This window comes from Cylas formicarius, unplaced genomic scaffold (assembly GCF_029955315.1).
Source record: "Cylas formicarius isolate icCylForm1 unplaced genomic scaffold, icCylForm1.1 PGA_scaffold_6__28_contigs__length_40554024, whole genome shotgun sequence".
Classification (NCBI taxonomy): Eukaryota; Metazoa; Arthropoda; class Insecta; order Coleoptera; family Brentidae; genus Cylas; species Cylas formicarius.
In genome coordinates this window covers 38,698,449-38,724,470 of record NW_026844347.1, presented here as the reverse complement: position 1 = coordinate 38,724,470, position 26,022 = coordinate 38,698,449, and the positions used below count along the sequence as shown (strand labels likewise).

The 26,022-nt window shown below is 34.5% G+C and overlaps 1 protein-coding gene across 4 annotated transcripts in view; it reads right to left on the bottom strand.

Annotated features, from left to right (window-relative positions):
* The window catches only part of LOC132703136 (protein cappuccino), a 53,239-nt gene that overhangs the window by 5,906 nt on the left and 21,311 nt on the right, over positions 1 to 26,022 (bottom strand). For 3 of the 4 annotated variants that reach the window (XM_060672226.1, XM_060672225.1, XM_060672227.1), the window contains exons 6-14: positions 18,420 to 18,595; positions 15,564 to 15,705; positions 15,362 to 15,504; positions 14,438 to 14,674; positions 13,545 to 13,781; positions 11,444 to 11,819; positions 1,972 to 2,141; positions 1,713 to 1,916; positions 254 to 505 (exon numbers count right to left, since the gene is read on the bottom strand). In XM_060672226.1, the coding sequence (XP_060528209.1) occupies positions 254 to 505; positions 1,713 to 1,916; positions 1,972 to 2,141; positions 11,444 to 11,819; positions 13,545 to 13,781; positions 14,438 to 14,674; positions 15,362 to 15,504; positions 15,564 to 15,705; positions 18,420 to 18,595 (1,937 nt within the window). The remainder of the gene's footprint in view (positions 1 to 253; positions 506 to 1,712; positions 1,917 to 1,971; positions 2,142 to 11,443; positions 11,820 to 13,544; positions 13,782 to 14,437; positions 14,675 to 15,361; positions 15,505 to 15,563; positions 15,706 to 18,419; positions 18,596 to 26,022) is intronic. The other variant, XM_060672229.1, reaches the window with a different exon arrangement.

Here is a 26,022-nt window from a genome sequence, read left to right as displayed (position 1 = left end):
AAATCTATTTTCCACTGCATGAACTAATAATAATGGAGGAATCTCACCGATGAAACTCTTACACAAATCCGTCAGCTTTCAGCATTTGTGGAATTGCGAATCTATTTATTGCGGATTACAAAGAGGATTAAGTCGTAAAAACGGTATATCGTTTGGAGAACTCTACCTGCTTTACACTAAGCATCTAAAAATGGTGAGACATACGGATCATTTTCGTGTGCATTTTGTAACGTTACGTTATCGTTATACGTACCAAAGCCAAAACCTTCTTCAGTTCGCGATTATTGGTCAGGAACTCGCAAGTGTATCGGAAATTGGTCAGGGTGTGATCGATTGTGGTGATCGCGTCCTCGAACTCCACCTGGAACATGAGACAGGAGATCCTCTCGGCGAAATTGGATATCTGCGCGAGATCGTGCAGGAATTGTTCGGGCTTGTCGAGAGGCACCTCCGGTTTGGTCTCCAGGTGGTCGTTGATGAGGAGCAATTCCTCCGGAGTAGCTCTCTTGAAAAAAAAACACTTGGAGAAGGTCGCCTCGGTACCGACTCACGATTGTCATGTACAGGATGGCCAATATAACGTAACCTACACCTTATCTCAAAATATACAGGGTGTACGAAAAAAAAGCATATACAGGGCAATCAGTGTTGCTTGGGTAGACACAACTTCATTTTTTAAATGTATATATTGTATATTATTGAATTAATTAAATTTATTTCATAATTTCGTATATAATGTTTTATACCTATGTCTAATGGTTTTTGACATATTTAACTTTTTATTTTGCTGAGGACATCTGGTAGATAAACTGTTTGCATATGGGATCAGAGGCAGCGTGCCAAAGTTGAGTTTTGGGTATTAGCAACCATGGCAATTCGGGCGGGCGGTTTTTTTGAGAACCCAAAATTACCCTCTGTAGTTCTTGAAGTCAATACCATACCATAATTTTGGGTACCTATAACAATAACTTTTTTACTTGATAATTCAGTAAAAATGGCGGTTTTAAAACCATAATTTTTGTTGCTTCTCGTGTAAAGTATAATACTTTGGCAAAATGAAACTGGTGAACAGATTGTTTTGTATAAAAGCAGCTTCTGAGAGAGAGAGGGGGAGGGAGAGATTGTGAAAACAGCATATAGAAGGCCAAACTGAAAACCTACAACAGTAATTCTGATAAAACCTATTTCGATTCCTAGTATGATCGAAGTGCATTAACAGCGAACAAAAGTACTCTACTGGCTTGCAAACCGGAAGTTAAAAGTTGGTCAGTCAGATCTCAAAGACACAAACAAAAAGTGGCTGAAAATAAGGAAAGGATTCAAAGAGAATTTAAAGAACAACTGTGCTTAATCATAGACAAGAAAAAGTTGGGTTTTGGGTACTAGCAACCATGGCAGTTCTGCCAGGCGGTTTTTTTGGGCACTGTAATTCCTGAACCATACAATGATTTTGGGTACCTATAAGAATTTGAAATTGTTTCACTACTTTTTTACTTGATAATTCAGTAAAAATGGCGGTTTTAAATCCACAATATTTGTTTTCTCTCGCGTAAGGCATAATTGACAAAATAAAACTGGTGAGCAAATCGCTTTGTATAAAAGCAGCTTCTGAGACTATACGAATAGCAACAGCTTGTTTTAAATTTGCATTACGATATTTTCCACGTTTGGGTAGTAGCCGCAGCCTCACTGGGAGGCTCGTCGAGACTCACCACTTCGTAGATCTGCTGGAGCGCCTCCAAGCTGACGATCGACGTGTCAAAATTGTAAATCGCGTTCTCGATCTCTTGGAAGTCCTGCCTCAAGCTCTGAGCCAAGATCCCGACGCTCTGCGATCGCTTACCGTCCAATAACTTGACGACTTCCACCTTGGGCCTTTGCTCTTGCTTTTTCACTGTCGGTGCTCTCGCGATCACCTGACCACGGTTATTTACGATGACCAACTTCTAGATCTGACCAGATCGTCTTTACCTGGCGGGAAAAGAGCTCCGTGAATTTCGGCATCGTCTCTATTGGAACCTCGTCGATTTCGGACCACACTGCTGGCCCTTCGTCTGGCTGAGGCGCTTGAGCGACCAAGATCCGGGTCCAGTATAGGGGTTTCATCGGCACCGGCGGGTTTATCGGCGCTTTTTTCATCGCTTTGGAGGAAAATTATGTGGGGTGAGACGCAGGCGGAAACGCCGCGGGTTCGGTCGCGTCAGATCAGAAGTGGGATAACGTTATTACGTGTTATACGGGGTGTTACGAAATTGAGTTCGGAAACTTGGAAGAAAGATTCAACGCGTTAAAATAATATATTTAATATTAATATTAATAATAATAATATTTTCCGAATGATAGCAGGCCAAAATCCATTTTTAAAAAATTTTCTTTCAAAGCCGTGGGCTTCATTCTCAACGTAATAAACTGATATTTTACTGATTAGTAAAAGCCATCGTTACAAAATAAAACTGTTTCAGGAATCAGTCACCAGAGGGCACTTTACCTAGAACATTTTTTTAATTTTCAGTGTATTTTATTTATTTAAACTGATATTGCAACACCGAACAGATTGCGTTAAGCAGATTCACAAATCCTCAAAAATTGTTACTATTGTTTTAAGTCGATAAGTGTTATCCTTTAGCCACAAATCGATTTTTTCATTCTCGGTTCGAATTTTACAGGTAAATGTGATTTTGCCTAACAGGATTTAATGGAATTTAAAAAATGCAGATCAAGCACGACGGCTTTATATCGAGGTTTATGCCGATAGGTTGGGGCGGACCTCTAGTTTGGCCGCCTCGTTCGCCAGACCTTAATCCGATTGACTTCTTTTTTGGAGGCACTTAATAATAATAATGATGATGTTTATTTCCATTGACTTTTGACAAAAGTATCGGATAATGTCCACAAGTAAAAAAAAAACCATTAGAACACTAACATACAACGTTTAAAAACAGATAAGTACAAACACACAAAGTATATCACACTGAGAGATCAGGATGACCACAATCAAAGTATTCATCGATAGAATAAAAAACATTCTTATTCAAAATGAGCTTTAGTTTTGGTTTAAATACAAGGACAGGCAATATCTGTCTGACGGACAAAGGCAACTTATTATATAGATTTATTGATAAAATAGTAGAGCTGTTGGCTACTTTGGCTAACTGGCATCTGCAAATTAAGATTAGAAAATACTTGACAACGTTAGCATGATTAATCGATTTATCCTTGCATTCTAACCAATAAGCTCTTGTTCAAATCCATAAGCGACAAACAACATCATCTCAGTCTTTGTCTCGTTGAAACAAATACCGTTACCCTCCCAATATCGAGTCACACCACTTACTGCTCTGGTGGCCAAGAACGTCAGATATTCCAGACTCCTAGATGCCACAGCAGTATCATCTGCATATAAGGAAACATAATATTATAAATAATAAAGGTCCCAGTATGCTTCTCTATGGGACACCGCTGGTGAGTTCTTTGGATTAGGATCTAATCTCAGCACAACTCTTTGGTCACGAGCTTTCAAAAACGACCCAATCCAGGGGTAACTGTTCCACCGTATACCGAAATTATTTAACTTATTTAACAACAAATTAATATCAAACACATCAAAAGCTCGCTTGAAGTCAAAGAACTTACATAATGTTTTATTATTCTGATCCAGGTTCGAGACTATTTGATTACATAAGGAAACTCAACAGTCTTGAGTTCTTTAGAAATGCATCGAGCCGCAAGTAAAAACACTTGTCGAATATTTTGGAAAAAACCGATAGAACTAATTAGAAACTAAATGGTGTAATTGTATTGGGTTGTTTGGAAAGTCATTTCGTTTTTTTTGGGGAACATGAAAGACACTTTTCGTATAATGAATAAATATTTTATTAAATTATATATTGGCTATTCTGGTCCAACACCTTTTGCCATCTTTCTGGCAGTAACATAATTCCCCTCTCATAAAAGTTTTGGTCCTTGCTGGCAAAAAACTGGTTCAGGTGGTTTTTGACATCTTCATTTGGGGTAAAGGTTTTGCCATCCAAAAAATGTTGCAGGGACCGGAACAAATAGTAGTCGGAGGGCGCCAGATCTGGAGAATATGGTGGATGTTGCAGTACGTCCCATTCAAGCTGTAAAAGTTTTTGGCGAGTGACCAAACTTGTGTGAGGTCTCGCATTATCCTGGTGGAACACTGCACCCTTCCTGTTGATTAATTCGGGCCTCTTCTCTTTAAGTGAATCATTCAATTTGTCCAGTTGATGACAATCGACTTCTGAATTAATCGTTGTATTGTCCGGCAAAAGCTCAAAAAAAAACGATTCCTTTGACATCCCACCAAACGGAGAGCATCACCTTTTTTTGGTGAATGTTGGCTTTTGACACGCTTTGAGTCGGTTCATCTTTTCTGCTCCATGACCTCTTGCGTTTAACATTGTTGTATACAACCCATTTTTCGTCCCCAGTAATAATCCGCTTCAAAAATGGATCATTTTCTTGACGTTTGAGACGTCAACGCGACGACACAAATTTCGCTCCGTAAACAGTCGAATTCGACAAATTTAATCTCTCACCGATCTCTCGTGTGGTTATTCGCCGATTTGCATCAACCAATGCCTTTATCGCATCTTTGTCAGCTTCGACCGGCCTTCCAGATCGTGGTGCATCTTCGACATCAAAATTGCCGGATCGAAATTTTGCAAACCAGTTCTGGCACTGGCGTACTGTTAACACGCCTTCTCCATACACGTCCGTCAATTTTTTTCTCGCTTGGACAGCATTTTTACCTTTTCTGAAGTAAAAAAGTAAAATATGACGAAAATGCTGCTTATTGCTCTCCATATTTAAAAGGGCACCAACCAAAAACTACTGCGTAGAATTAATAGAACTTTTTCACACACAAGCCTTGCAATATCAGCTCTCAAGACATATAATGGTTATGCGGCTTAAGTGTGAAGTTGGTTTCGAAAAAACGTAATTAAGTCCTCTGACGGGAAAAAACGAAATGACTTTCCGAACAACCTTATATATAGGCACAACAATGGAGTGTTTTAAGGCTAAGTGAAATACACCTTCTAAAAAAGTCAGTTTATTAATGAACGGGGTATTTCATCGTACCCAGCTCAATCTTATTATCTAACTGACGAAATAGTGCATCGAACACCCGTAAAAGGTGTTAAGATTAGACTTCAAGTTGAAGATTTTTTATTAGTTGTTGGTGTTGTTTTTATATTATTTATTATTTCTCTAACGGAATCCACAAATAAGTCGACATACTCGCTACCTTCATCAGAAATAGTCGAAAAAGTCGATTTGTGGCTAAACGATGACACTTATCGACTTAAAACAAAGATTTGCGATTCTTCGCAAGGCAATCTGTTCTATTATGCAATATCATTCCAAATAAATAAAATATAATGAATAAATAAATATAATATATGCGTTAAAAATGAAATTAAAAAAAAACTGAATTTTGAAAAGCTTTTTGTTACACGTCTTACCACCATTATTTTACCCACGTCGAATTTTTTCTCCAAGTTTCCGAACACGCTGTATATTTATTATACAAGGTTACGATTACTGTTGCGCTGCCAATGCTTACGGACGGTGTGCGGTCAATTACAAAGCGGGTGACTAGGTGTGTGGTGACATTCGAAAATGTACCCCTGATTACTACAATACAGGGCGTTAAAAGTTATCTTTAAAGAAGTGTGTGTCTCGAGCTATATCGTCCTGGTTTTGAACCTTTAACCAAAAAGAAGTTACGACCTTCATACCAATAGGCATTTTGTACACATTTTTAGCTTTACATTAAAATTTTTTAATTATCATCTGAATTGATTTGCTTCGATACTTGTTCCGAATTTTTATTTGTACTCCTACAGAACATTGCCAATCCATTTTTTTTTCAATAAGTAATATTCCTTAAGTTTGAAGTATTGTCTTCGCTTGGTCCCATTTTTGTTATCTTGGCAAGCAAAAATGTATGGAAGTATTTTTTTTTTCATTCTTTTTTGAACTTCGATCATTTTCTTTTCCACGTAGTTTGATATTTTTCGTTGTTTTTCTTACATAGGAAACTTAATAAATGTTTTCCTCGGAACAAGAAGGTTGTAGTTTTACATCCTGACACGACGTTTTGATAACTGACCTCGTGATTTGACCAATATCTAAAATGTCAACATTTTTAGCGGGAAATTAACCACTTCAAATTTTAAACATTTATTACGACGTAGCAAAAGTATTTACGCCGAACACCTTTTAATTCTTATTAAGTATTGCCATTCAATAAAAAAAGGACTCTATATATATATAATATACTGAGAGTCCAATACAATTATATTTTGAATAAAAACATATTTATTTACTCAATTATGTATTGGTAATTTGGATATATTTAGTGTAATCGTTTTTTCTATTAGTAATAATGTGATTTTATTATAATTAAATAAATAAATTATAATATTTAATATTTACGTTTAACATTTTTCGTGTTCCATTGCCAGATCATTTCGACAAATGCCACCCAAAAGCAAGATGATATACTTTGAGACAAAGTATATCCCCATATCCCCTTGTTTATTTTTGACAACAATTAGAGATTTTTAGATGATAATTTTGAATAAAACATACTTATTATTCAATTATGTCATGACAATATATTTAGTGTAATCGTATTAAACACATAATATAGTATATAATATTTACATTTTACGCTTATCATGTTTCATTGCCAGATCATTTCGACAATTGCAGCCAAAATCCAAGACGATATACTTTGAGACAAAATATACCCCCATAAAATTTTATAAATGTACGCCTATGGTCTTAAACCTTAATTTTTTTTCTCTCTTTTTCATAACGATTGAGGTTTTTGAGATGATTTGCAAAAATAGAGAAATACTATTAGTGGCATTATCGATTTTGAATAATTGCAAATGCTTTACCAGTATAAACTTAACTATTCTAAAATGTTTTGAAGTCCAAATACCAATAGAATTAGATTTTGAATAAAAACATACAACATTTAGTTAATTATGTCTTGATGATTTACTTTCATAAGAATTGTATTATCTTATTTACAGTTTTTTATTTACTAATGAATGTACAGGGTGATCGCAAGTGGAGTGTTTTAACAGGAAAAACCTATTTCTGAACCATTTTGAAAATTGGTAATTGAAAACTTTTTCATTTATGAAAATTTTCGATACGGATAAAACATTACTCGAACATTTTTGAGGCAAATGCAGTGGCGTGCTCAGTTGTTTTCTACAGTTCTCCGTTTTCGATTAATGAGTACAACTTTTTTATTTTATATGGCAATGCAATGCAAAAAATCTGTGATCAAAAAGGCGGAAAAATAAGGCACTCTTTGTTTATGTATTAGTAGGCCGTGCATATAGCTGTCAATGTCAGTTGAGGATATTTTGAGTTCTGTTGTCAATTTTCAAAAGTGACGAAAATCGAAAAACACCCTATATCTCGGTTGGTAGTGAAGATATCTAGTTCATAAATAGGTGTACGGATCTCTTTTAAAAACAACAAATAGTTATCAAAAATAACCGAGAGTTTTTTTTTCGTTTGTCTTTTAGGACGCCACATTTTTTAAACGCCATAGATAATGGAAAGTTTTTATGGCGTTCGGTATATTTTCGAAAGCCATCGTGACTTGGAGTTGCTGCTCAAAGCGGAAAAATCAAAAAGAAAAAAAAGCGTGATGTTCCGCGACCCAAAAAACCACCCGACGGTCATTGCAAATCGATGTCGAATCACACAAGCTTGTCAATATTTAACGGCTTACCGAAAAAGGGCGGTGCTTGGGAGTGACCTACATGAAAACAAAAAAAAACCGTGCGTTACGATGACAAAAAAAAACGAAAGGCGTGAAACATTATTATTATGGTTTAAATTTTTACTTTGCCCCATCACACCGTTGTTTACTTTTGCGATGATGAAAATAAATTTACTTCATAAATAAACAAAAAATAAATAAAATCAACGTTATCCGGGAAAGTCTCGCTACTTATTCGATTTGATCGAAATTAATATACAAAGTCGTCCCTTTCTGAGATACAGGGTGATAAAATTATGGCTCTCGTTTTGTGTCTACAAAAAAAATCGAAGATAATAAATTCATTTATTTTTTTATTAGCCGTTTCTCTTTTAATGAATTCATCGATCGTGGCTAAGGAGCAGAAAAAGTGAAAAATTTTGTATTTTGTTTTTGTTGCTTTGTTTGTCAATCTGTAGACACCTGATTTTTGAGATTTTGGACATTTCGTTTTATTGTTTCTTAAAAATTTTCCTATTGTGTTGTCAATTCTGAAAGCTATTTTCAAAATATTTGTCAAAATGTGGTTTAAAAATAGCTTTCAGAACTAATTTGCATTGGACAAACAGGTAGATCCTTTAAAATCCGTTTAAAAACAATAGTCAGACTCATTTTTGACGACAATTTTGATATTTTACATACAGCCACAAAAAGTAGAAAATTAAATTTATTGGAAGCCATGGAGATTAGCAAAATGAGACATTCAAATAATTGTATTGCTTAACGATCAATTAGATTTAAATACCTCTCCATTATTAAACTTAAATTCTCACAACAACATTAATTATGGGTTTATGGTCATTTTTCGGTATATATAGTAGCAGGTAGTTTGTAAATATCACCTTTGATAAACATACGGAGTTGTCGAAACAATTGTCATGTGAAAATATATAATTTCGTGAAAATCTGAATTTTTTTACTGAATTATTCTATAGTAAAAAAGAGAGAGATATACTTTGTTTTTCAGTTTAAGGAGATTGCTGCTTATATAGATTAAAATTAAATTAATTTAAAATTTTTTCAAAATGCCCCAAGATTTGGTGCTTATTTTCAAACTTGTGGATTATTTTACGTGAGAAAAAAATGCGGGGAAACCGCATTTACTCGTAAACGCTGCGTCCAACGTAAGTGTTTCCGTTTTATTTTTATGAACGAGCAATTTAAGTTTCCGAAAATTATTACTTAGGTAGCGTCTTGCAGATCCATTAGATATTTGTGTAAGATCGGTGCATAAAAGTGCGTAAAATCGCTAACTTTGTTTTTCAAAGTGTCCCCAAATATGGTGTGTCTCAAGGATCAATTTTGGGGCCAACATTGTTTGTAATCGGCAGCGTAACATATGCAGGTCCTTTATAGGTTATAGTAAAAATGTATATAATATTCTCCCAGTTGTATTCGACTCGGAGGTTTTTGGTCCCATTCTTTGCTCTTTTCATTATGAGTTGTTTGTGTTGTTGCAGCTTGGGGAGTTTTTCAAAAATAAATCTATCCAATTTTTGTTTTCTCCCATATATATGATGCGTTTTATGTTCTCCATTCGTATAAGTCTGTGGTATATATAAAAATTATAGAATTTGTGAAGAAGGGAAGTAGCTCCGTTCAATGCATATGTTTATTACGATGCATTTTCTGCTCATTAGTTGTCGCTTACTATTAAATATTAGCAAAAATTATATGAAATAAGAAGACTCAGTTCAATAAACGAAAGGTGTAACACCCTGTTCCTCAAAAATGAAATTACTTAAATTCCTGGATTCGTTAGCCACGTACATCACGCCAAGGGCAGCAGTAGACAACAGGACAAACAAATTAAAAAGTAATTCTTTACAAAAGTTTTTGCTTGTTTTAAAAATAAGTTTGCAGTGCCTTCAGTTTGTTTTTTTTTGTACAGTATGTCCCAAATTCGTAAGAGATAGGCTGTTAAATACAGGCCTTTTGAAAACAAGTGAAACTTTCTCGTTGCAACTTTTTCTGGCCTGCAAGTTGCCATTAATAAGTTATCAATATGTTTGCCCGTCATCAACAGGTCTTCGTTCTGAAAAACTACGTCGACGATAAATAAAGTCAAATTTAAGCCAAAAAATATAAGGCGGCCATGAAACAAAAGCATTATTACGGCAAACCGTCTTGACGAACTTTTTCAGTACTAGAGTTTTAATTACATTTTACTTGCAGCAGATGGTGGACACGCAAAACCTAAACGTCATACGATGTCACTTGTCGATATGGGAATGTCTATTTTTGTAATGTGTAATGTGCAAGGTTTTCAATTTTTCTCCTTAACAGTCCCCTTCGAATTTATATATAATAATATAAAAATTGTCCGTGAGTAACGTGGTGTTTTTGAATTTTAAACGCAAAATGTTCAATAGAAATGTTGCTTTTGTTTTATTTGGTTGACCTTTCATAATTGTGACGTATTTGTCGAAATATGAAACACATTGACTCCAAAAAATTAAAAAAAAAACTCTACCCCCTCAAAACTACTTACTTGGTCATATGCAATGGGTCTTTGATATGTCATGCAGGAAATTCATATTATGGCGATACTGAAGAAGCGAAATAATCATATTGCGAACCTTATTTTTATAGCAAGCAAAAACTTTTGGATGATTTTTTCCCGTATCTTGTCTTGTCTGCTTGATTCGTGGACGTGCTGTATACCGGCTGATCTAAATTAAGTGTTCATTATTGGTAACTTCGTTATAAGTACAGATACAAGGTCGGTTAAATTAGCAAACTAGTAGCATCTTTTTTGCACCACATGTGGTGAAAACAGAAAAACAATTGAATTTACCGTTTATGAAAAAAATGAGGAAAATGTACTCTTCCTAAATGAAACACCCTGTATGTTCTTTACTCTCACGTTCCAGAACAGCCAACAGAACAAAAAAGCTGATGCGCAATATTAGCCTAAAATTGAAAATAACCGATGTTAATAATTTATTATGGATTTTTTTGTCTCATTATATCAGTATAATAAAATAATAAAAATTAAATAAAAAAAAATAAAAATTAGTTTTACCTCGGTGATCTGTACATTGCAATTATGACTGAAATTATGCCAAAGAGCTATTCGATTTTGTTATCGTTGGCAAAACAAGTAGATTGACTCAAATGCAGAGAACGATGTTCATTGAAATTTGCTGAAAGACCGAAAGTTGCACCATTTATCAGAGAATTCTTGATCAAAATACAAATTTCGTGGAAAACTTCTGATCTTTGATTAAAAATCTCTCCATGCCTTCTCTCAGGGTTCTCTCCCTGATTGAGGAGACGAACAGAAGTCGAAACAAGTCATCCTAAAAAGTACCTGACTGACTTTCTTTTGCTTTTGGCTTCGCACTGGGGAAACTGGGTTCTAACTAAGAATTCACCACAACCTAGTGTTGTTTTGTAATTTCACAATGCGTAACGGCAGCTTTCGATCACTCTGGCCTTCCATTCCGAACGTTAGAGAAAAAAGTATACAGAGTGCTCCACTTAAAAAGAGTACATTGTCCTTATTTTTTACTAAACCCTACATTCAATTGTTTTTCCGTTTTCAGCGTCGTAATCAGTGGAAAAAATGTCACTCAAAAATTCGTGCATATTAACAGGAACAAATGACAAAAAGGGATCGCTTACCCGCCTTCTGGGGTGTCCAGCCGCCGACGGGAGGCGGCGGCATGGGGGCGGGACCAGGCGGCGGAGGCGGCGGCTGCGGCCCATTCGTTCCCGGAAATGGAGGAGGCGGCGCGAAACCGCTCCCCGGGGGAGGTGGCGGAGGAGGAGGTCCTCCTCCCGATATGGGGGGCGGCGGCGGCGGAGGTGGAGGTTGAACCGCCGTTCCTGGTAAAGGGGGAGGAGGCGGAGGCGGCGCGGGTCCGTCTCCAGAGTAGAGGGGCGGTGGCGGCGGCGGGGGAGGCGGTGGCGGCGGCGGGTGCTCGTTTGTCGAACCAGGGACGGGAGGCGGTGGGGGAGGAGGCGGCGTTGGAGGAGGGGCAGGTGGCGATTCGGTTACCTGGAAATGTGTTTAGGAACGATGCGATTTTTTAATATTTCGAAGAAAATGACGTTATAATACGAAATTAGAATTAGAATTAGAATAGAAAAATTTCCGTTATAAACGTAGCAGCCGACGTCACGAGGTACTATTTCGTTCGTTTCGACTAACCTAACCTATTGCCGAGAACTTTTATTTCCAAATTTTGTTTTGAATTGGTTTTGAAATTCTTCATTTTTTTTTATTAATAGCAATATATACCTAAAACTAACAGTTTTTAAAAAATACTTTAATTTGTTAAAAAAAATACCAGTTTGTATGCTTATTAATTTATTAATTAAATTATGATAGCGCCATTAATTTTAAAGATACATTACTCTTACTAAAACGTATTTGGACTATTTTAAATTGAAAATCACGATTTTCTTCAGGGGCACATTATATATATTAAAATTTTTTCTGAAAGATCTTACAGAAATTTATAACTTTTATTAAGCATGTTACATAACTATTTTGAATGTTTAATATTTACCCTTGTTCTTTATGATAAAATGTCATTGTCAATTTTTTACCTGGAAAATGAATAAATAAATTTATAAAATTAATTGATATGATTTATGTACTGCATTTACCATTTTCTCATGACGAAACCAACAAAATTTAATCCATGATTGTACCGTGCATTCAATTTATCCTGATAACATTGGCTGTAACTTTTTTGTCTTTAGAGATATCAATATATATATATATATATATATATATATATATATATATATATATATATATATATATATATATATATATATATATATATATATATATATATATATATATATATATATATATATATATATATATATATATATATATATATATATATATATATATATATATATATATATATATATATATATATATATATATATATATATATATATATATATATATATATATATATATATATATATATATATATATATATATATATATATATTCTCACGTATTGATTCACCGATGGAAAAATGTGATGACACTATATTCCGGGATATCATCCGTTCGCTCGTTGAACTCCGACTGGAATCCTGCAGACGTTTCGCCAAAATCTCACTTGGCATCTTCAATGCTCGCGCTCCGAAAACACTTCGAACACAGGATTCCAGTCGGATGCAGGATTCCAGTCGGAGTTCAACGAGCGAACGGATGATATCCCGTGTCATCATATATATATATATATATATATATATATATATATATATATATATATATATATATATATATATATAATATATATATATATATATATATTTATATATATATATATATATATATATATATATATATATATATATATATATTATATATATATATATATATATATATATATATATATATATATATATATATATATATATATATATATATATATATATATATAAATACATATAATCAGCGCCGATTTATTTAGGGGTAAATCTTCTATATATTGTTCTATTTGGTGCTCTAAGAGTTGCAAATAATGATCTTCAGTTAATTTTGAGTCTATAAATATCAGACCCAAAATATGCCCATCTATGGCCATCTGTGGCCCCAATTTATTTATAGTATATTTTATAGTATATTTATTATTTATAGTATTTATAGTATATTTATAATTATTATTTATAGTGCTTTTGAAGGAGCCGTAAGAGATTTTGACTTAAAAATAAATATTTCGAAAAAAAAAAACAGTATCGCCATAATCACCTGGAGGGAAACACCATCTTCTGGGTTAAGGCAGTCTTGGGATGTTTGTGTACTACACTCTGCGCTCCTCCCCAAAAACTCGGTTTGTGCCTCTACAGATTTCGTCCGTTCCGTTACTTCGGTCGTCATAGTACACGCGTCGGCCATTTTGGTTGTGCCGCAAATTTCTGACACGTTTTCCTCCGTGGGCGATTCGAAATCTTTGACAGCCGATTCGGTCAGCGCTTGAATCTCTATCTATAGAAGTGAACCGGTTCTAAGACCCTCTCCCAAAAAGTAATTTTTTACTTTTATGCCTAATTGCAAATTTTTCCGATTCAAATTCTTCACCTACCGGGTGATCGTTTATCAAAATAACATTATACATATAATGAACGTTTTCCTTATATATATATATATATATATATATATATAGATATATATATATATATATATATATATATATATATATATATATATATATATATATATATATATATATATATATATATATATATATATATATATATATATATATATATATATATATATATATATATATATATATATATATATATATATATATATATATATATATATATATATAAATACATATAATCAGCGCCGATTTATTTAGGGGTAAATCTTCTATATATTGTTCTATTTGGTGCTCTAAGAGTTGCAAATAATGATCTTCAGTTAATTTTGAGTCTATAAATATCAGACCCAAAATATGCCCATCTATGGCCATCTGTGGCCCCAATTTATTTATAGTATATTTTATAGTATATTTATTATTTATAGTATTTATAGTATATTTATAATTATTATTTATAGTGCTTTTGAAGGAGCCGTAAGAGATTTTGACTTAAAAATAAATATTTCGAAAAAAAAAACAGTATCGCCATAATCACCTGGAGGGAAACACCATCTTCTGGGTTAAGGCAGTCTTGGGATGTTTGTGTACTACACTCTGCGCTCCTCCCCAAAAACTCGGTTTGTGCCTCTACAGATTTCGTCCGTTCCGTTACTTCGGTCGTCATAGTACACGCGTCGGCCATTTTGGTTGTGCCGCAAATTTCTGACACGTTTTCCTCCGTGGGCGATTCGAAATCTTTGACAGCCGATTCGGTCAGCGCTTGAATCTCTATCTATAGAAGTGAACCGGTTCTAAGACCCTCTCCCAAAAAGTAATTTTTTACTTTTATGCCTAATTGCAAATTTTTCCGATTCAAATTCTTCACCTACCGGGTGATCGTTTATCAAAATAACATTATACATATAATGAACGTTTTCCTTATCATGTTTGTAATTTATTAAGCAATATGTTAATACAGATATCAGAGTAAAAACTGGACTTTTAAGATGCCTCCCATAGGAAAAAATCCAATGTATTTAGCCTTTCTGGCAGGAAAGAGGGTCCAACTAAATAATTTTCAACAATTCCAGTCTAAAAATTTACCGAAATCCGTTCTTCGTGTTTTAATTGCCGACCAAAATATGGTTATTGCGGAAATTTGTGATTGCATTTCTGGAAAAGTTAGCTTCATCTGTAAATAGCATTTCCAAATTTTTTAATTTTTTTGCCACTAAAAATACTATATTTCTTATATTTAATTGTTCCCCGTGACTGTTGTGACTGGAACGTTTGACCTAGCACATATTGCAAGGAGAAAAAATTAAAATATCTTCGGCACATTTTATTAAACTAGTTATAGGCTTTAAAAAATTTATGTTTCAATTTCGTAAATTTGTAATTAAAAAAACCGCACGCCAGTGCGGTCGCTTTTCGCCATTTTTTTTCCGTCCCCTTAAAGCGTAAAAATGCGTTACAGTACCAACGTTTTGTACTTTTCGACTTCCTGCCTCAGGCTTTTGATCTCCTCCTCAAGCGACAAGATTTCGACGTCCCGGGCGGAACTCCTCAGTTCCCTGCTTTTCTCTTCTTCCGGTTCGCATACTGTGGGGAGGAGGAGACACACAGTTAATGGCGGCTAGCGCCGCCTGGCAGCGAAAACGTGAACGAGTGACGTTTCTTACTTGCGTTGTCAGACGCGTCCAGCGGCGACAAGAAATTGTCGCCGGGCGACACTGGCGGCCAAGAGGCGGTGCTTATTCGACCCGGGGTTTGAGGTTGCGAGGCGGGGACTTCCGAGTGCGCCCAGAAATAAATACAGTCCGGCTAGAAAAACAACATTCTGTAATCAAATTACGGCCAAATCGTCCGAATTGAAGAACATGAAATTAGACGTAATTATTTTAAAGTGACGTAAGTCCATTTTCGTCTTATCAAGTTGGCACCGGTGAAATTTGCAATTTATGCTGAACTGTCAAAAAAATAAATCGGTATTGAAATATACTTAGTACATTTTAAAATTTTATATCACGTACATTTTCAAAAGTGACCTAAGTACACTTTGTTGAAAATGCTGAAAGCAGTGATGAAGGTAATTTAAATTAAATAATATTTAATTTAAAGAAATTATGAAACCCATGGGAAATGATAAAATAACACGATTTCCTGATTCCCATACAAGAGATTTAAACAAAGAAGGAGAATTTTAGAAGTTCATTCTTCAACAGAGGAAGAGGAAGTAATTCAGAATGAGAATTTACAAAACAGCACCTTCAAAGAAAGATTCAGAGGACACAGAAGTGCTACTTATATTCAGAAAATTCGTACAATTCAACGGAATTTGGGGAAAACTTATTCCTGCCAAAGTTTTTCAAAATGAAGATTGCCAATGCCGAAAAGACTGCTTGAAAAAGAAGAAAGAAAACGTATTTTCGAAATGTTTTGGAACTTAGGAGACTTTAATACGCAAAATATACGAAGCGACCGAACGCAGTGTTGTGAAAAGAAGACGTCAGAGAAACGGAAAAGGTTCATGTAGAAATGAGAGTTCTACGTACTGGTTAATAATATACAAGTGCGGTAAACGGCATTTGACTCACGAGTTTATTTGACACGAGCGGAGCGCAGCGGAGCGAGTTTTTAATAAACGAGTGAGTTAAAAAGTTACCGAACGTGTTGCATACTATACTTTTTCTACGACCGTTAGTTTTTGGGTATATTTTCGCAAAACAATACGAATACATTCACTAACATGACAAACGACAAAATTCAAAGCGTGGGAAATATCTCCGAAAATATCCGATTGCTTCCAAATCCGTGCGGTAAAACCCCGGAAATGTCCGAAGTGGCTCGGATTCATAGGAAATGAAAATGACGCACGCTAGATCGGTAGGTAATTAGGTATTTTACAGACGGGAGTAGAAAAAAAATAAAACGTAAAATAGAGTTAAAGAAATTAAAATTTAAGTATTAAAAATGACAAAAAACAAATTAATGAAGACATTTTTTGTTAACTTTTCAAAGAAACTTCCAAAGGATATTGTAATACTATTTACAAATCTTCTCGATTCCTCTTGAGCTGGTTTTTGTTGGTTACCGCCCCAGGTAGCAAAGTGCTCAGGATGACGTCACTAATAGGTCACCAAATGACGAAAATGACGTTACATATGACGTCAGCAGGACGTGAATTTGACCTACGTCTCAGACGAATGATGTCATTTAAGTGACGTCTTTTTTACGTCAACTTAAAGTCATATTTTGATCATTGCTGCCGAAAAATATGGCGATTTTTAAATTGCTTTTTTTTTTTGGAGTGTCGAAAAATGAAAGACAGTCATAGAGAAGCTGCGGCCTAAATTACATAGAACGTCTTATGGAGAATTATAGGTAATGAATAAAGATGAGCCTTTCTTTTACAAATTTATTAACCTATTTTAATAATAAGCAATAATTAAATATAGGACAAATGAATGTATTACTTTATACAATTGTTGGCATAATAAAATTACAGCAGTCGGAAACGGCGTCAAAAATATAGAGTATTAAACACAGGGCATTTTCCGAAAACATTCAGTATAGACCATAACAACCATACATTTCGATTAAAAAAAAAAAGTTTGATTTTCCACATATTTGTGGATCACACTGTATATTTGAAAACGATTTAAGCGTTCCATCGCAAAATGTGCTTCACTACAATCTTCCAAAGGCAATGAATATGTCCGCAAGCAACCCCACACTTGCCACTATTACCCTATTATACCACTATTATCAAAAATTCTAACGAAGTGTACCGTCAAAACCAGATTTACCACTTGTCCAAAAATTCAATTTGAGGTGCCAGGAGTTTACACCATCGGAGAGACCAGGCGAAACATATCATGTAGGCTTAAACAACATGAAAGAACCTTAAGAATACGAAAAAATAAAATCATTAGCAGTTCCCGAACATAATCACCAAACCGGACAGCAAATTTTATTCGATAAATTAAAATTCTTCAACCAAGGAAAAATCTGAGAATCTGTAGAAATCTATAAAGAACCAAACAAAATTTAACCGCGACTCACCAATGCGGGAATCAGTCATCCGAGACAACGTTCATGCCTCTCCTTTAGCTCCGCCCCCTTCAAACGATATATAAGCTGGTACAGAGTTTAGTTTAATTTTGGTTAGTTAATTTTGGCTCTGAAGAAGCCAACAGGAGGAATCCAGAGGTATTGTAAATAGCGGCGTTATTATTATTATAATTACATTGTTTTACAAGTTTTGTTAGTTAGATTAAGCAATGTCACCACCATAGGACAGAACTTGTTCAAGAATCTGATACGCAGGCGTTTGTTTGTTTGTTTTGTTTATCATTTTTGCATTTCGTGTTTGTAAGATAAATAATAAACGTTTATTAATATTACGTTGTAGTAAACGGTCGTCATCCCTGCCGAACGACGACGGACACAGACCACCGACACATTACCGGGATCTGTATTACCGACGATACTCACAGAGCATAAAAATTACCGACCGACAGCGCCATCTTACTTACCCGGAAGACGTTAGACGGGGCGACATCTTTATCGGGCAACTGACGCATAACGCCTGCGGCGAGTAGATGAGTGCAAAACTGACAGGCGAGCAGTTTCAATTCCTGTCCGCTCAGCTTTATCCTCGCTTCATTGTTATCTTCGATACCGGAGAGGTAGTAATTGATTAACATATGCCCTGGAACGCGAGGCAATATTTAATCAGGCAAAATTTGATTTACTTAATATATCTCGACCAGTGACGTTATAAAATATGAACCCAATTTTATGACGTAATATAAGATTGTAAGTGAAAAAAAAAACGTTTTTGTGCGCCACTGAGTTGATGCATATTTTCTCATTTAAGCGAGTTAAGCCTCTTAAGATTTTCTTTCTAAATATTCATTTTTTTTCATACGAATTTTAACAAAGGATGCATATAAGCGATATCCACGCGTTGTCAATATTTTTACATATTTGTTATACATATACGTATAAAACTATATATACCAGGTGACCCATTTCGTATGGAAATGGAAATTATTTTCATGTTCTTTCATCTTAGATAAAAATATTATAAACCATTATATTTGAAATTTTCGAGAAAATCATGAACAGAGCTGTTTTTGAAGTGAAGCGCCTCCTACCGACTCGTAAAGGAATTAATATCGTGCTATTACATACTAGTTGGAGCTCTTATAAATACTCTTTAAAACTAAACTAAGTTCGTCGAAATCGGATAAGCCAAAAAAAAGTTATTCAACTTTTTCTAAACCAATATTCGACTCTTCCCCTATCCTTAATTTGACGAGATAGAAAAAAATAGGTCAAACAAAAAAGTTTCCATATCTAGAGTAGATTACGTTAAAACTAATTTTGATGTAGGTTAATTTGGAATATTTTTGAAGAAAACCCGTGTTTTCTATTTTACAGTAGAAATTACGCCACCTTGCGGCCATTTAATGAACTTGAAAAAAATTGGCAACTTTTTCTCTTCGTCGATTTACCTGTAAATATTTTTGTTGTTGTCGGAATAAGGGTTCCTCGTCCTTTATTAACGGGCCACCCGGTATATTAAAGTGCATGTTACGAATATAATAATTTTTTCAATCCTTTGAACCGTTATATCGTGGAAATGGGAATACTTATGACAAACAGTGTAGAGACATTTTTTGTAGAGAATCGGATGATCTACAATTTTTGTTCCAACTATTTTTCCTGTAAAAGTGACCGTTTAGCTGGAAAATGCGAAAAACCTATTTTTTCAATATTTCAATCTTAAGCTCTATGGGAATCTTTGCAATCTTACCTCTATCTTAAGGATGAATTTGACTGGACTAGAGAGAATGGTAAAAATAGTTATTTCACATACTTAATAAAAGTCGTAGGATATTGTAAGACCTTTCAGAAAAAATAATCAGAAAATGATAAAAATATATTCGTTCATATTGAACACCCTGTAGCATTTAATTCAAATTTCGTTGCACATATTTTTTACGTCATCTTCGAACAACGCTAATATCGAATCGCAAATTTTTGCAAATACGAAAACTAGTATTTTGTTTAGAAAAAATAAAATATTGAACTTAAGATAATAAAAAAATTGAAGAATTTTAAAAGAAACAACAATGTTTACAACTTTCGCATTAACCACCCTCTCATAACTCTCGAAACCAATGATATAACGAGCTGCACTCTAACTGTGACCCACCCTGTACAATAACTGACCTTTCGTGTGCTCAAACCGCGCGTCAAGTCATTTTTATAAAAAGAGAGCCAACGTATTTTTCTATTACACAAAGCAACTCTTTCTCGCTGTTTCATCAGGTGTACCGCAAGGTTCTGTCCTTGGACCTATATTATTCTTAATTTATATTTCTGATATTTATACATCCATCGAATATTTGAATTTGCATTCATTTGCCGATGACACTCAGCTATTTTACTCCTTCGATCCTAAATTATTAGATATCGCTTCAATTTATATCAATTTGGATTTGCATAACTAACTTTTCTCCTAAAACTAACGTTGACCAAGTATTGTAATAAAAACCTTGGTGTTATATTTAATTGTAGATTTAGATTCGTGGAATATGTATCTTTGTTGGTGACAATGTCTTATTTGGTTTTGCGCCATTGATACAGGCATAGAACTGTCCTTAATTTCAGTTCACGGAAACTTTTACCTCAATCCTTTCGATTATGATCTATGGTTTGATCCGCTATTACCCATGTCTTGATAGTATTAATAAATATACATTGCAAAAAAATCAAAACAGCTGTTGCAAATTCATTTTCGGCTTGCGTAAATTTGATAGGATTTCCCACAAAATCCATGAACTTAACTGGTTAAAAATTGACAGTACGCTCAAGTACTTTTTGACGTCTACGGTTTTCCAAAAAATTAGCACATCGAATCCGTCCTACTTACAGTTTCGTAATGTTCAATCAGTGGCTTTAAGGTACCCCTACAGACTCTCACTGCCACGATATCGTTTATCTTTGTTACGCAGATCATTTTCTTATAACGCTGTTGTAATTTTTAATAGTATATCCGATTCAGTAAAATCACATTCAATCTGCTAACTGCTAAAATAATTTGATTTTCAATGTTATTTTTTTTATTTTTACTTTAAGTGGAGTAGTAACAATATATAACAATAAAGGCAATTTTTTATTGTTATTGTTATCATTATTATTAATATTAATTAAAATTACCCACCCAAACACTTTTCTTTCTTTCAAGATTAAAATAATATTTTCGACACCAATACAACACCACGAATCGCGATACCAACGACACTAAATTTTTTTTACCTGTGAGCGACATGTCGGAACAAAGCAGACGCCCGCACTGTGAGACAAACGAATCGTGTTCCGTTCGTAACACAGTTGAGCGGTTTCATTCAAAATTGTGGGTTATCCGCTTGTGTGCACCAGAACGCGAGCCTCTCTTCGCGGTTTTTCAAATAATAACGGTGGTTATACGGCGTTACGAAAAAAGTGAAAAGCCCCAAGAAGAATGTTGGCCGAGCAAACGAAAAACAAACCGATCAAAAAATTCAACTCATTTGTGTAACGATCTGCTCCAAAAAACTTCTTCTCCAGGACGGAAAATACCCAAATAAAAAGATTAGTACGGTAGTCTGGGTGCCTTCTTCTCTACCGATGAAGCCAAAGCCTGAACGTACTGCTTTATAATCTCTGAAATATAATCCCGACATCGCAATTCTAAATGCAGATAAAGAAAATGAAACGCTGCTCATGAACACAACTGACTATGAGGAAACAAATTCCAGATATTCGTGCAGACGACTTAACTTTGGGATGCAATCTTAAACTTCTTAACTACTAGAATCCATGAAAATGTCTGTCACTCCTCATGATTCTAAAATGCAGACTACCTAAGATCCATTGGATTTCCAACATATTCTCTAGCAAACTGATGGTTTCTTACTCAATTCATTTCATTTCCTTGAACAATTAAAAAGTCTCAGAAAGACCTTCACATCTCATGGCTATGGATTCTCCATTACCAGAAAGCTCTTTTCTAATTTGGGTTCAACTCTATACACGCTGTTTAATGCACCTCGATAACGCATTATTTGGATGGCCTAGTGGACTGTACTTCAAATTTTTTATTTTCCTTTTTTTTAACGATTTACTTTTGTAGGTATTAAACATTTTGGTCCTTCGAGCCGGATGACACCTTAACCGGTATACAATTAAATCGTTTAACATCTTGGCAGCTGCTTCAACGAATTCATCAAGATTTTTGTAGAGACTGCTATGTCCATACTCTAGAACATACTGGAACCCACAACACCGGAGGTTGTTGTTATAAAAATGGCAGCTGCGAAGAATTGTTTTTCCAGGGCAAGACAAGAGTTGCTCGCCTTAAACCTAGAGATACGATCTTAAAAAGGCGCCTTTGCCCCTTGCCTCATAGCAACCCGGAAAATGCATAGCATTTTGGGGCGGAAATATGTTCGGTTTTGATTTAAACCTCTTTCTTATTCATTTTTAGCGTAGATTGCATAATATGTTAAGAACTAATCCAAACGAAGGGAGGCAGAAAATGTGGTTCCTTCATGATGGAGGCCCTGCCCATCATGTTACAAACTAATTACATAATTTATTTCCTCAACGGTGGGATAGACAGAGGTGGTCCGATTAGCTGGCCACCTAGATTTCCTGATCTCACATAGATGGACTATTTTGTGTGGGGTTATGTTAAAGACCAAGTACCACAACAAAAGAGGACATGAAACAGGAGATAAGAGAAGCCTTTCAAAGTGTTGGCCATTAGATACAATGCGTGTGTAACTGGTGACCTAACCACCTGGCGTTAAATCGACTACTAAGAAAAGAAAATAAATGCTCAACAAACAGCTACTAGCTACTAGGGATCAATACATCAGATCTGTTCAGCTTTAAATTAGCTTCTTACTAAAGCAAATCCATAGGATCCAAGGATTGAAAACTGATTTTTTTTTAAACAAATCAACTGAACTTAAACCAAAGCAATTCGGACACTTAGGCATATAATCTTGCGGTCATCCACAGACAGACCAAGCAATTACATACTTCGATGTCCGCTCGATGTTTAGAAGCGTCAGAAATTTATAAATTGCTCCGTTGGTAAAAATGACTTGTTTTTGACTATTCGAACAGGAAATGTCCTCACTCACTTGAATGAATCACGCGTTTATCTATTAACTAGCTACTTGTTACTGATAAATTACCGGAGTTGTTTGCTTTCGCACAACAATTGCGATTATTTCTGCAATACCTATATTTAGATATTTTCTTTGGTTATTGTCGTATTTCAATGACTCCGCTGCAAGTCTTTTACTTTAGATAACTGAGAGTTTCATTCTAACCTCTCGAAACCATTGAACTCCTTGTAATTTATATATCCTTGTGTAATTTGTGTATCAGAAAATTGATAGTGTTTTGTTTTGGAAAACAACTTGATTACTAACCCTACATTTTCTTTTTTTGTTTACCTCGATATCTCTAAAAACAAAAAAGTTACAGCCAATTAAAATAATAATAATAATAATAATAATAGTAATAATAATAATAATAATAATAATAATAATAATAATAATAATAAATTGCCTTTATTGTTGTATATTGTTATATACAAATATACAGTAGAGAAGAGACGAAGTCTAGCAAAAGCTACTCCACTTAACCTCTTAAATGTTTAAATTGAAAACTAAACACGAAGTTATAAATACATTGATAAATTAAATATAGTAATGGGTGTTTTTTTTGAAATTGAAGCGATATCTAATGATTTAGGATCGAAAGAGTAAAATAGCTGAGTGTCATCGGCAAATGAATGCAAATTCAAATATTCGATTTGGATAAAATATCAGAAATATAAATTAAGAATAATATAGGTCCAAGGACAGAACCTTGCGGTACACCTGATGAAACAGGGAGAAAGAATTGCTTTGTGTAATAAAAAAATACGTTGGCTCTCTTTTTATAAAAATGACTCGTCGCGCGGTTTGAGCACACGAAAGGTCAGTTATTATACAGGGTGGGTCACAGATAAAATGAATGGTGAACACGAAAGTGGTAAACATTAAAATTCTTCAATTTTTTTATTAGTACATACCTAAAGTTCAATATTTAATTTTTTCTAAAAAAATACTAGTTTTCATATTTGCAACAATTTACGATTCGATATTAGCGTTGTTCGAAGATGACGTAAAAAATATGTGCAACGAAATTTGAATTAAATGCTACAGGGTGTTCAAAATAAACGAATATATTTTTATCATTTAAAATGGAAAAATCCCGATTTTCTCATTGTTTTTTCTGAAAGGTCTTACAATATCCTACGACTTTTATTAAGTATGTGAAATAACTATTTTTACCATTCTTTCTAGTCCAGTCAAATTCATCCTTAAGATAGAAGTAAGATTGCAAAGATTCCCATAGAGCTAAAGATTGAAGAGTTGCAAAAATAGGTTTTTCGCGTTTTACAGCTAAACGGTGACTTTTACAGAAAAAATAGTTGGAACAAAAATTGTAGATCATCCGATTCTCTACAAAAAATGTCTGTACACTGTTTGTGATAAGTATTCCCATTTCCACGATATAGCGGTTCAAAGGATTGAAAAAATTATTTCATTCGTAATATGCACTTTAATATACCGGGTGGTCCATTAATAAAGGCCGCCGGCCATATCTACCGTTAGACATATAACTTATTTTTAGCCAGTTAAGTTCCTGGATTTTGTGAAAAATCCTATCAAATTTACGCAAGCCGAAAATAAATCTGCAACAGCTGTTTTGAATTTTTTGCAATCTATATTTAATAATACTATCAAGACATGGGTAATAGAGGACTAAAACATAGTTCATAATCGAAAGGGCAAGTGATTGAGGTAAAAGTTTCCGTGAACTGAAATTAAGGACAGTTCTATGCCTGTATCAATGGCGAAAAACCAAATAAGACTTTTTTCCCAACAAAGATACATATTCCACGAATCTAAGTCTACCATCAAATATAACACCAAGGTTTTTATTATGATTCACATTTTTCAAACGTTCGCCATTAATTAATAAATACATTGGGGATACTTGTTCGATGTTAGGTTTAGGAGAAAAGCACATTACGCTGCTTTTTTTAGCATTAATGTTATCAAGATAAATTGAACGCAGAGTACACCGGAAAAACGGCAACGTTGCTTTATAGTAACTATTTAATCGGCCGAAAATGTACGGGCTCAAGTCACTCTTACCCCGAAGCGTTGTTAGAAAAAATTTCCCCGATTCTTTGAAATGTATGCTGGCACAAACGGCGGGTGTCCCTTTCGCCGACGGTCCTTCACTTTTACACTTGCACATGTCTCGACGCGACTGACGATTTAAACAATTATAATGCCATTCGAATGATAAAAACGCGCAGAGGTTTGTCCGACGCCGAGCGAAATGAGGCGGGTATGCAGATAATTGTTGAAAATTCAGATAAAACGTTCGAAACAAAAAATCGTAATCCTAGAAAAGCCGTAATCTCGCGATAAGTTTAAAACTACGCGATATTCACTTGCCCTTAACCTTTAAAACGAAAAAAAATAATTTATAAGTATTATAGCGCCATCTAGTTACCTAACCGTAGAACACATCACATCAAGATTTCTATCAAAGTTAAGTTTTACTTGCAGTTAGTGAGGCAGTCGTCAATAGTAATTTTTTTTTTATTTACAATATGGCCCGGACAGATATCACCATTTTTTATTTTTCTATGCAGAAATATGGAGAAGAAATTATTTATTTTCCATTACAGAAATAATGGGGGCCTTATTCTCTATGGTTGGAAATAGGGAAATAGAAGGATTCTAAACACACCTTAGTGCCCTTATTGTTACATTTATTCGACGTTTGTTTAACAACCACGATACCGTATTATTCGACGCAGGGTACACTATTAGAAGCGCCCTCGTATCTAGGCAGAAATTTTAACACGAACAATATTAGAGTTTTTACTTCAGATTTATTTAAAGGGCCCTGGTCGGGCATCTGCAGCGCATTTGGTGATATTGACAAAAAAAAATGTCGTTTTTTACTCTACTTTCCTGTGGTACCTTTAACAAACATTTTCCT